Raw genomic sequence first — 11,768 nt, 5'->3', positions numbered from 1 at the left:
TGGCCAGACATCTCAAAAATAAGTCCCACAGCCTGAGTTGCTGTGGAATTCAAGTGCAACACAACCGTGGGGCGCTGTTTCTCCCGCACTCTTCCAGGTGCTTCCCTCCCAGAGCCGCCAGTAGGCGGAGGCTTTCCATCATGGACAGCTCCCAAGAAAGCCTACGAGACTGCGCAGACTACGGCTGGAGGAAAATGGAGGCTGCGCCGTGCGCGTGCGACAGAGTAGAGCTTTATTTAAAGCGCCGCCAGACTCCCGGCCCAAGAACCCGCCCCGACTTCAAAGTCCACGCCCAGGTCGCACTGCGCAGCCGCCTGCCTGCCTTCCCTCTCCACGCGACCTAGGGCCAGCCCCTTCGCTCCTCTCCTGCCCAACCCTTCGCCCCGCCAATCCTAGGCCCGGCATGCATCGCGCCGACCTTTTCCTTCCCAGCCGACCCCCCACCTTCGGGCGCCTCCAAATGACAAGCGGCGCGGGGCATTGTGGTCCCGAGCGTGAGAGCGAGACCGGGGGCAGGAAAAAGAAAGCAAAAGACTGGGGCGAGCCGGTAGGGCGGCCCCTGCGCACGCGCACGGGCGGCGGCGGAGGTGAAAAGGGGCGGTGCGTGGTCTACGGCGAGCGGAGTGGGGCGGGGTCGCACGGCCTTGGCGGGGAGTCCGCGAGCCGGGAGGGGAGGGGGTGGGTGAGGGAGCGGGCGGAGGAGGAAGTGTCATGGCGTCGGGCCGTGGAGCTTCTTCTCGCTGGTTCTTTACTCGGGAACAGCTGGAGAATACGCCGAGCCGCCGCTGCGGAGTGGAGGCGGATAAAGAGCTCTCATACCGCCAGCAGGCGGCCAACCTTATCCAGGACATGGGACAGCGTCTCAATGTGTATCCTTTCCTATTCTTGGCCCTCCGCCGCTCACGCCCGGTCCCCCCCTTACTATTCGCCTGGTCGCCTGGTCGCCGGGCCTGCTGCCCCGCGAACATGGCGCCGCCGCCTCGGCCTTCTCTGGGCCTCGGCTGCGCTGTAAGGGAAGGGAGACTCGGGCTCGGGAGGCCGCAAGCGGCCAATGAAAGAGGGAAGGAGAGGAGTCCGGGAATGCGGGCTGGGAAGCTGCGTTGTGTAATCTGTTTGGGGCCGCGCGTGGTGGCGGCGGGGGATGGGAGTGGCGCGTAGGCCAGAAGGGAATCCTAGGGATTATCGCTGAAAAGAGGTGGCTACTTCGACTTCTAGTCGGAGAAGGGGGTCGAGAGGTAGGAGGGTTACCGATGCTGAAAGGCGTTAAGTGTTCTCCGCAGCCTCTCCCCGCGCTCCTCGCTGGTTTGATGGCGGGTCTCGTACCTTGGGAGCTCACTGGAGGTCTTTATGTTTTTGGCGTGGTTTTGTATGGGTGTGCGCGCGCGCGTTTCAACTGTCTGATGTTGAGCTTAGTCAGTCCTAGCCATTGATAAATCCTTCCCGAGCTTGCTTAATAGCAATATTGGAGTGAAATGCTCAGCACTTATTTTTACTGTTGGCGTCGAGCCTACCACCACCTTGCAGGGTTTATTTTATATATATATATATATATATATATATATATATATATAGTTTTGGGGTTGGTTTTGAGTGAACGGTAAGCATTGGAAAAACACCGTAGATCGGGAATTTTCCATCAGAATTGTTTTGGAAATTAGATGTTGTTTTTCTCGGATATTTCCTAAATGTTACGTTCCAGCTCTCAGCTTACAATAAACACTGCGATTGTTTATATGCACAGGTTTTATATGCATCATTCTTTCACCAAATTCAATAGAAATGTAAGTACTATTTTATTGTTTTTACCATAACCAGATTTTGAGGTAAATGGATATGCAGAAAAAAGTTGGTCGTGGATTTTACTTTTGGATTTAGTGTTGTAAATTAATAGTGAAGGTAAACCGCGTGATAAACGTTTCGCTTGAAATGCAGAATGTTTCTGGTTTGTTTTTTAATTTGTGATGACAAGCTGCCGGGCACTGTGTTAAGGCTTTGCCAGGTTTTTGAGCTAAAAAGTAATAAGAAACGTTTATCTACTCAGTTATTACATCGGTATTCGTTTAAATTTTATACTTAACTTTTGAATAATTTCAGATTGTAATGTGCAGTGTAATTTGGCCTAGTCATTCTGTTGTACATCTTAAATGTGTTGGACTCCTTCTGTTTGAAATACTGTGAATTGGGCTTAATTTAATTGTGACGTTCTTTTTAAATGACACTTTGAAAGTTAAATGGTTAGCAGAAATATTTCATTTACTAACACAATTTCTTAAGGTATCAGCGTTCCTCTTTATCACAGCATTAGTAGTCTACTTAAATTTTTGGTGACTTAGACATCAAATTTGCCTGAATTCACACATATATTGTCAGAGGTGTGTATATGTATAATCAGTTTTGAAGTAAAACTTATCCTCCAGGACTAAAGAACATAACTTGTAAATCTTGAAGAATTAGTACTGTTGAGTTGAAATTTTTATTTTACCTTGTGAAAGGTGTGAGTTTGGGGTCTGTTCTTTTCAGAGTAATATGCATACTGTGTTGCATCCATTAACAGAATTGCCCATTGTTTAGAAATATTTAACTGTCTTAATTGTCACTATATTTTTTGCTCTTTTTATCACAGCTCTTTTTAGAATGCTATTCTGAAAGGTGTGTGTAGAAAAAAATGGACCGTGGAAGACTTTATGCTTTTTGTAGATTGTCATTAAGACTTTTTTGCTAAGAAAACAATCTTTGAAAGGTCCTTAAAATACTTTCTTCTGATTGGAAGGAACAGCTTCATAGCTTAGATTGATTCCTGTTTTAATCTCTTCGGATCATAAGGCGTTTTGGTCTCCTGCAGGCTCTTTTTCTTCTCTTTCTCTTTTAAATCTACGTGATTCTTGTTCTGTTTCCGTTTTTCTAGTTATTTGTTGCGCACAGAACTTAGGTCAGTGATAGTGTTATGGAAGAGAGAGGAAACCTTTTTGGCAATAACATTTAGATTGAGAGAATGACATTTTTATTTAAATTGGCTCCAAAGGGAGTGGTAAACTAATGAATACTAATATAAATTTGACTTTCCTTAAGTAGCCCTGGAAAATGCCGGTAGAAGTCACAAGTCAAAATAGTTCTGGAAATTCTTGATGTGGCTACAGATGTCCCATTTGCTGAAACAGGCCTACTTTTCTACTTCCAGTAAATGATCTCACCACAAGACTATACTTCTCTTTTTTGAACCCTCACTCTTTCATAATTTGTCTCTATGGCCTGGTTGGTGTGCTTTAAAACAGATACCTTGCTTACAGCCAAAATTCACAGCTTTAACTTTAAATTTACTGGTGAAGCCCAGGTCATTTGCATTCTTTAACTAATTTACTTAAATGCCATCATTCAATAAAAAGCCAAAGTATTTTAAACACCACTTAGTGTCTTATATATGTACAAAGGTAAACTTCAGCATTTTACATTAAATTGTTATTAGCAATTGAAATCTGATGTTAATTTCTATTTGAAAAAGTAACATTGCACCCTTCATATCTAATTGTTGTCTTTTTTACCTTTGCTATTATATCAAAAGTGGTTTTAATATTTGTACTGGTGCACTTGCATCAATTGCACAGCCTCACTCTTTCATCTTTTTTTTCCCCTATTCTTTTAGGGTGAAGGGGGTGGTCTCAAATTGAATGAGTCACTTTTAAATTCATACTCCCCCACATCATTGGGAAAATTTTTCTTGTAGGGTTATAATGGAATGTAATAGTAAACTACAAAAAGCATGAATTTCACCGCAAAGTAAACTGAACACCATTCACTAAATTAAACCCTAACAAGCTTAAATTTAAGATGCTAGGGACAAACTATATCTAGTTTTTTAATAAACACCATGCATTAATTATATTAAGATGTTTAATGTTCATGTGGATTCATTGTGTATTCCCACATTGACTAATTTAAAAGTAAAATATCCCCTAAATCTAAAGTGCTATTGTTTAAGAATAAAATCATCATCAACATGTGTTAGTGACCCAGAAACTGTCTTTTATCATTGAATTTTATGTCAGTATCTCTTGGAGGGTTGGATCACTATCAGCAGTAAATGACTTTTATATGTAACCTAATTAGATAAGTCTATCCTTTGCTCACTGGATGCAGTGAGGTTTATGTAATTGGGGTTAGTAATTAAAGAATGGCCTTGCAGCATCAAGCTCAAGATAAATCTAGTGAAGTATAAAAGCCCTGGCACCAACAGTGCCTCCAAGTTCTATACTGTGGGATAACATCCTCTACAGTGTCAATCTTAGAATAAATATTGACCCGGTTTCTCTTAGAAACTCTGTTCATTAATTTGGTTAGTCAAGTTCATGATGCCTTTGTTTCTTATATTAATTCCAAGTCTAATGAATTCTCTTAAGATCAGATCTTAAAGAGCATACTGTTTTCTCAGTGTTTTTAGTGGTCACGGTCTATTCTCATAGCACCTCTCCAAATCACGTGGTCATTTTAATCTTCTCTTAACTTTCCTTAGTTCCGTTGCCTCTTATTTTGAGCTGCAGCATTCAGAACTGTATATAGTCTGCCAGATTTAAATGTATTGTAGTTCTTATTTAATGTACTGTATTTCTGCTAAGGTTCCAAGAGTACACAGTTAAGGACAGTATTCGGGACTGATGATTTTAAGGAACAACTATAATGACTTCGAAGAATATATCATCTAGATCCTATCTGTGTTTCATTTTATACATTTGAGTTAGTCAGCTGCTACATATAAGCAAACTTGTATTTTTTGCTTGTGCTAAAATTTGTTTACCACTTTTTGCTTACAATCTTTATAATCTTTCTCAGTTGACCTGACTAGTGACTAGATTTCATTTGAAAATTTGCAGATGTTCTTTTTGCATTCCTTTCCTCCCCCTGTAAAGGTTTAAATGAGAAAAGCTATTCTTGTGTCCATCTACAGAAATGCCCATAGTCTCTGTTCTTTGATAATACAGCATTCTGCCATTGTAATTTTTAAGAAGTCTTTGCAGTAGAAATTTATTTAAGACTTTTTTTTAAAGTAGATTTTATCCAGTTTACACTGTGCTTATTTATACTCAGATTGCTTATAAAGTTGTCATACATGATTGCCTTTTGTGACAGAAAACCAACATTTTGGGGAACTTGGTTAGCTAAAGGGTTTTGTTTATATTTTTATTGTGAAAGCCCTAAATTTCTCTCAAATGTAGTAATGTAGATGAAGTCAAATGTAAAAATGTCCCCTGACACACACATTCAGACTGGAAGGTAAACCATTTAAGGACAGGGTTTTGTTTCTTTTTTGGTTTTACTCACAGTTGTGTCAGCAGTACTTCACATAAAGTAGATAATTTAGCAGCTGTCAATAAGATGGATCAATCTTGTTGCTCACAAGTCTGTTGAATGAACCCTTACCATTTTTCTCTGTATACATCCTCTCCACAGAGACAAGCTTTAAATGTTTTATTTTTGAAAACTAATATAAGCACATAGTAAATGAAAATGGTAGAAAGGGGGATATGATAAACCTCCCTCCAATTTAAGTGTGTAAACCCACTGCCCTAGAACATGTGCTGTTAACAGTTTTTGTGTGCCCTTTCAGAAATACTTTTTGCTTGTGCAAGCTTATATGTATGTATATCTTTTTCAGCCCCCCCAAAAAAGGGTTGGGTTGGGTTTGGTTTCACAGTTGTTAGAAGTCCTCTTTTGAATTAATTCCCCTGTTAGCCATATATCAGTCTTATCATTTATGCATTGTGCATCCCTCTTTTTCGAGATGGTGCAGTCTCTTCCCTTTTCACGTGACAGTGATCTGTCAGGTTTTAAGACAGGTGAAGTTTCAACTCTTCATGAAGCATTCCCGGGATAACTCCACTCTTTGACTTCTGAATTTCTCTCTCTCTCTTATTCTTTGGGTCCTTTTCACATCCTGTTGTATTCCATCTATTTGGTGTCCTTTATTGCCTCAACATAACTGTGCATTTATGAGGTGAAGTCGGGTTTTTTTTTGTATAAAGTTTTTTTAATTTATTTATTTGAGAGAGAGAGAAGAGGGAGAAGCAGGCTCCCCACTGAGCAGGGAGCCCGATACGGGGCTTGATCCCAGGACCCTGGGATCGTGACCTGAGCCAAAGGCAGATGCTTAACTGACTGAGCCACCCAGGCGCCCCGGGGTTTTTTTGTTTTGTTTTGTTTTTACTGTAAAGTACAACACAAACATAAAACCACCAAACAAATTTATAGCTTAGTGAATTACAGTAAGGCAAACAACCTTGTAACCATTACTCAAGAAAGAGAACTTTGCTTAACTTTCCCAGAAGTGTTTCCATATGCCCCATCCCTATGTCAGCCTCTTTCCTCCCTCCATAAAATAACCAGTATCCTGGTTGTAGTAATCACTTTCTTCTGTTTCTGTATAGTTTTACCACCCAATCCTGCATTCCTGAATGCCACAGTTTAGTCTTGCCCATTATTAAAAATTTGACTAGTTTTTTAAGTCTCTGAATATACAAGTTTCTCCTCCATCCCTTTCTTTCATTTAAATTTTATCTGTTGAAGAACCTAAAGCATTAGACCTGTAGAGTCCAGATTTTGTTGATTGTATACTCATGGTACAGTTTATTATGTTCTTTTGTTCTTGAAGTCCCTGCAAATTGCCAGGTGGATCTAGAAATTACATCAAACTCAGGTTAGATGAGTAAGTCTTTAGTAAAACTACAGGTGTTGAGACACCTAATTAGGAGCTACCTGATGTCTTGTCTATGTTAGCAGCTGTTGATTGATATTCAATGCCTAGATCCTTTCACTCATTGTGATACTCTCATTTCTTCATTATTAATTGGAATATTTTTATAATGAAATGCTGTAATTCATTTACTACTTAGACACCCAGTTGTACAGTTCATAAAGGAAAGGCAGGATAAATACATGATTCTCACCCTACGTGTACCACCTTTGTTGAAATATAATTCATATACTGTACATTTCATCTGTTGAAAGTATACAGTTTAGCGGGGTTTTTAATTGTATTCACAAAGTTTTATGTCAATTTTAGAAATTTTCATTACCCCAGGAAGAAACCCTACACCCGTTGGCCATCTCTTTCCATTCTTCCCTCACCCTATTCTGGACTTTTCCTGTAAGTGGAATCCTACAGTACGTGGTACTTTGTGACTGGCCTCTTTCCCTTACTGCATAATGTTTTTAACGTTTATCTGTGTTGTAGCTTGTATCAGTACTTATTTTTCTTGCAGACTACCATTATACCACATTTTATATATCCATTTATTAGTTGATGGACATTTGAGTTGTTTCCACTTTTTGGTTATCATACTGCTCCTGTGAACATTTATGTATAAGTTTCTGGGTGGACATATGTTTTGGTTTCTTGGGTGCAGGAGTAGAATTTCTAGACCATATGGTAACTCTATACCCCAATAATCTTGGATAGCTTCCTCACTATCTGTGACAGCAAGGTATTCCAGGCTCATCTTGTACATTTTCTTTTCCACAGTTGGAATGGCCATTTCTTTAAGAAATCCTCCTTTGTTTTAGTAGGAAGTGGTTATTTCAAAACCATGAGCTGGACACTAGGGATACTCATTATTATTATGCTCATCTTGTTTCTAGGGATCTGCAATGAAGAGAGTAAGGAAATACATAGTACCGTAAATACATATTTACTATGCACATTGGTATATTAAATGTTTATTATTCATTTATACATTAAATATATGAAGCATACATTAACCAGGTTTTTTTAATAGGTATTCATTTTAAATGTATAATACCTCAGGAGTTCACTGATTCAAGATAGCAGCAGCATTTTTTACTTAACCTCTCTTTTATGGTACATTTCTATGACCTTTCACACCAAAATCGTAGTTCTTAAGAATGTGGGATTAGTGGGCGCCTCGGTGGCTCATTCAATTAAGCGTCTGCCTTTGGCTCAGTTCATGATCAGGACCGGGCCCCACTTCAGGCTCCCTGCTCAGCCAGGAGCTGCTTCTCCCTCTGCCTGCCTCTCCCCCTGCTTGTGCTCTGTCAAATAAATAAATAAAAACTTAAAAAAAAAAAAAAATGTGGGATTAGAGAATTCATCCCATCATCACTCATTAACTTAACCCCACATTACACAAATAAATCTTGTAATAGCAGTACTTTCACCACCAGTATAATTACTGAGAACAATAAAATGTTGTTGTTTTGCTTTCCCTCTCATCCCTGGTTTTTAAAGTCGTATTATGGCTACGTTATCTTAAATAGCCATTACAAAACTCTTCCTTTTAATCCTTATTTAATCTTAGTACTACAGGTAACTATTTTTGTTTACTGCCAGTGCTTCTGTTCAAGTCTCTATAGTCATTTTGATTGTTTGAAGTTCTCTTGAACATCATGGAAACAAAATCCTCTGAATCTTTGCATGTTGATAATAGTTTATCTGTGATGTTTATACTCAAGGTCAGTTTTACTGTGTATAAAATTCTTGACTCACGCTTTCTTTTTTTAGGTATCTTAAATATATAACACCTTTTTTTCCTGGCATAAAGCACTATTACTGGTGGTGATCTAGTTTTCTTATGGCCACAGGACTTTTTTTTTCATATAATCCAGTAATTTTATTACAGTATGTCTTAATGTTGGTTGTTCTGGGTTTATATACTCAGGTGATCTTTCAGTGTGTGACTTCATATCTTTTTTTTTTTTTTTTTTGGTGGGCAGCGAAGCAGGGTTTATAGAGAGAGAGTGAAGCAGAGTTTATTGAGTGATAGTACAAAGCTCCCAAAGAGGGAGGGGACCTGAGAGGGTTGCCCACTTCATATCATTTTTACTTATGTTTTGTGTTTTGAATCCTTAGTATCTATTAGTTTGGAGGTGTGTTACTGTTTTAATTTTTCTGGTTTTTTTATTGTGGTAAAATATACATAACATTAAATTTATCATTTTAACCACTTTTTTAAGATTTTAATTATTTATTTTTAAAGGTTTACTTATTTGACCGAGCGAGAGAGAGCAAGCAGAGGGGAGCAATAGAAGGAGAGGGAGAAGCAGGCTCCCCGCTGAGCTGGGAGCCCGATGGGGGCTCCATCCCAGGGCCCTGGGATCATGATCTGAGTCACCCAGGCGCCCCTCAAGATTTTATTTATTTATTTGTCAGAAAGAGAGAGAAACACTGAGCAAGCAGGGGGGTAGCAGGCAGAGGGAGAAGCAGGCTCCCCACTGAGCCACTGAGCAAGGAGCCTGATGCGGGACTCAATCCTGGGATCCTGGGATCCTGGGATCCCATGACCTGAGCCAGAGGCAGATGCTCAACTGACTGAGCCACCCAGGCGTCCCCTTTTCTTTTTTTTTTTTAAAGATCATTTTAACCATTTTTAAGTGTACAGTTCAGTGACATTAAGTACATTCACATTGTTGTGCAAACATCACCACCATCCATTTCTAGTACCTTTTTATCTTTTCAAACTGAAATTCTGCTCATTGAGCAAACTCCACATTCTCCCCTCCCCCAGCCCCTGGCAACCACCATTCTATTTAGTCTATGAATTTCACTATTGTTATCTCATATAAGTGGAAACATACAGTATTTGTCCTTTTTTCTGTCTGTTTTATTTCACTTAGCATAATGTTTTCAAGATTGATCCATGTTGTAGCATGTGTCAGAATTTCCTTCCTTTTTAGGGCTGAATGTTATTCCATTGTATGTATGAACCACAGTTGGATTCCTTTTACCTTTTGGTTATTGTGTGAATAACACTGCTATGAATGTGGGTTTAAAAAATCTGCATGAGTCCTTGCTTTCAACTCTTTTGAGCATATACCCAGAAGTGAAATTACTATATCACATTTTGATTTCATGTTTAATTTTTTGAGGAACTGCCATATTGTTTTCCACAGCAGTATAGCACTCTCTTAAATTCCCATTAGCAATGCATAAGGGTTCCAAGTTCTCCATGTCCTCACCAACACTTGTTCTTTTCTAGTTTTCTGATAACAACATAACCATCCTAATGAATGTGAAATGGTATCTTGTTGTAGTTTTAATTTGCATTTCTCTGGTGGCTACTGGTGTTTAGCATCTTTTCATGTGGTTACTGGCCATTTATATATTTTCTTTGGAGAAATGTCTAACCAGTCTTTCATCTGTTTTTTAATTGGGGTTTTTCTTAAGTTATAGGCGTTCCTTATATATTCTCGATATTACTTTCTTTTTTTTTTTTTTTTACAATTTTTTTTTATTCTTATGTTAATCCCCATACATTACATCATTAGTTCTAGATGAATCTCGATATTACTTTCTTACCAAATATGTGATTTGCAGATATTTTTTTTTCATTCTGTGAGCTCTTTTCACTTTTTTGATGCACGAAACTTTTTAATTTTGATGAAGCCCAGTCTACCTATTTTTTCTTGTGTTGCTTATGCTTTTGGTGTCATTTCTAAGAAATCATTGTCAAACGCACCATGGAACTTTTTTTGTTTTCTTCTGACAGTTTTAAAGGTTTAGTTCTTACTTTTAGGTCACCGATCCATTGTGAGTTAATTTTTGTATGTGGTGTGAAGTAAGGGTTTGATTTCATTCTTTTGCATGTGGATATCCAGTTTCCCCAGTACCATTTGTTGATTTTTTTTTTTTTTTTTGAGCTGTTCTTTCTAGTGTGATTTTTGTTGCTTAGGGTTAATTCTTCTAATTTTTTCTTATAGTATCTTTGTATGGCCTAAATACTTTCCAGTTACATATACAGAAATATAGCATCTTGCTTTCTGAGGTTCCCTGGCTGTGTTCCCCTCCTCATTTTTATCTTCTCTTTACCTTCCCCCTATTTTGCCAGTTCTGCTTTGGTTCTCAAAAGTTTCTCTTCAGTATGAAGTCCTGGAAAAGAGCCTTGGGAGATCGATCGATTTGAAAAGTACATAAGAAGTTAGCTTCAACCCTTTAAGCCCTACTCTAGGCCTCTGGCATCTACTCACTTATTGAACTTGACAGAATTCCTCCCAAATTCAGCTGCTGTTCCCCAATTGGCCCACCATGATTTCCAGTTAAATGTCTGTGGGCTATTTTGAGGTTCTTTTATCAAGTCCAGTAAATGTCCCATTACTTTCCATTGCTTCTTTAGATGCTGATACTGGGTAGGTATTATGGCTACATATTTGCCAGTTTTGTCCTTAACCCATTTGTAGTTTGGAATTTCCTAGGAATGCCTTGCCAGGTAGTTTGGTTTTAAATATCTATGGGGATATTTGTTGATATTTATTTGATATTCCTTGTTACTCTGTTTTTCTATGGGGATTTGGTTACCACCTCTGCCACTATCTTCTCAGAACTCTTCATATAAAACATTAAAAGGTAATTGTCGGTCACTTTAAGAGATGATACACTAATTTCCAAACACAGAAATAGACTATCATCTAAATGTACAGTTGACCCTTAGGTTTGAACTCCATGGGTCCACTTATACACAGATTTTTTTCAGTAAGTATATTGGAGGTTTTTTAGAGATTTACAACAATTTGAAAAAAACTCAATGACAAACTGCATAGCCTAGAAATACTAAAAATTTGAGAAAAATGAGGTATTGTGAGAATACGGTATATAATACATATAATATACTAAATGTGTTGACTATTTTTTATTATTATTTTTTATTGTTATGTTAATCCCCATACATTACATCATTAGTTTTAGATGTAGTGTTCCATGATTCATTGTTTGTGCATAACACCCAGTGCTCCATGCAGAATGTGCCCTCCTCAATACCCATCACCAGGCT

The 11,768-nt window shown here is 38.6% G+C and overlaps 1 protein-coding gene across 4 annotated transcripts in view; it reads left to right on the top strand.

Annotated features, from left to right (window-relative positions):
* The first annotated feature begins 663 nt into the window (after window positions 1-663).
* The window catches only part of CCNT2 (cyclin T2), a 42,854-nt gene continuing 31,749 nt past the window's right edge, over window positions 664-11,768 (top strand). For 3 of the 4 annotated variants that reach the window (XR_004077126.2, XM_006737746.3, XM_006737745.3), the window contains exons 1-2: window positions 664-869; window positions 1,700-1,781. Coding sequence is in view for 2 of the 4 variants with exons in the window: in XM_006737746.3 (XP_006737809.1) it covers window positions 712-869; window positions 1,700-1,781 (240 nt within the window). In the remaining 2 variants the exon portion in view is untranslated. Of the gene's footprint in view, window positions 870-1,699; window positions 1,782-10,602; window positions 10,908-11,768 lie in introns of those variants that run through there. The other variant, XM_081814564.1, reaches the window with a different exon arrangement.

This window comes from Leptonychotes weddellii, chromosome 3, assembly GCF_054177405.1.
Source record: "Leptonychotes weddellii isolate Sample4059 chromosome 3, ASM5417740v2, whole genome shotgun sequence".
Lineage (NCBI taxonomy): Eukaryota > Metazoa > Chordata > Mammalia > Carnivora > Phocidae > Leptonychotes > Leptonychotes weddellii.
The sequence above is the reverse complement of the archived record's forward strand: the minus strand, read 5'-3'. Positions and strand labels throughout refer to the sequence as shown.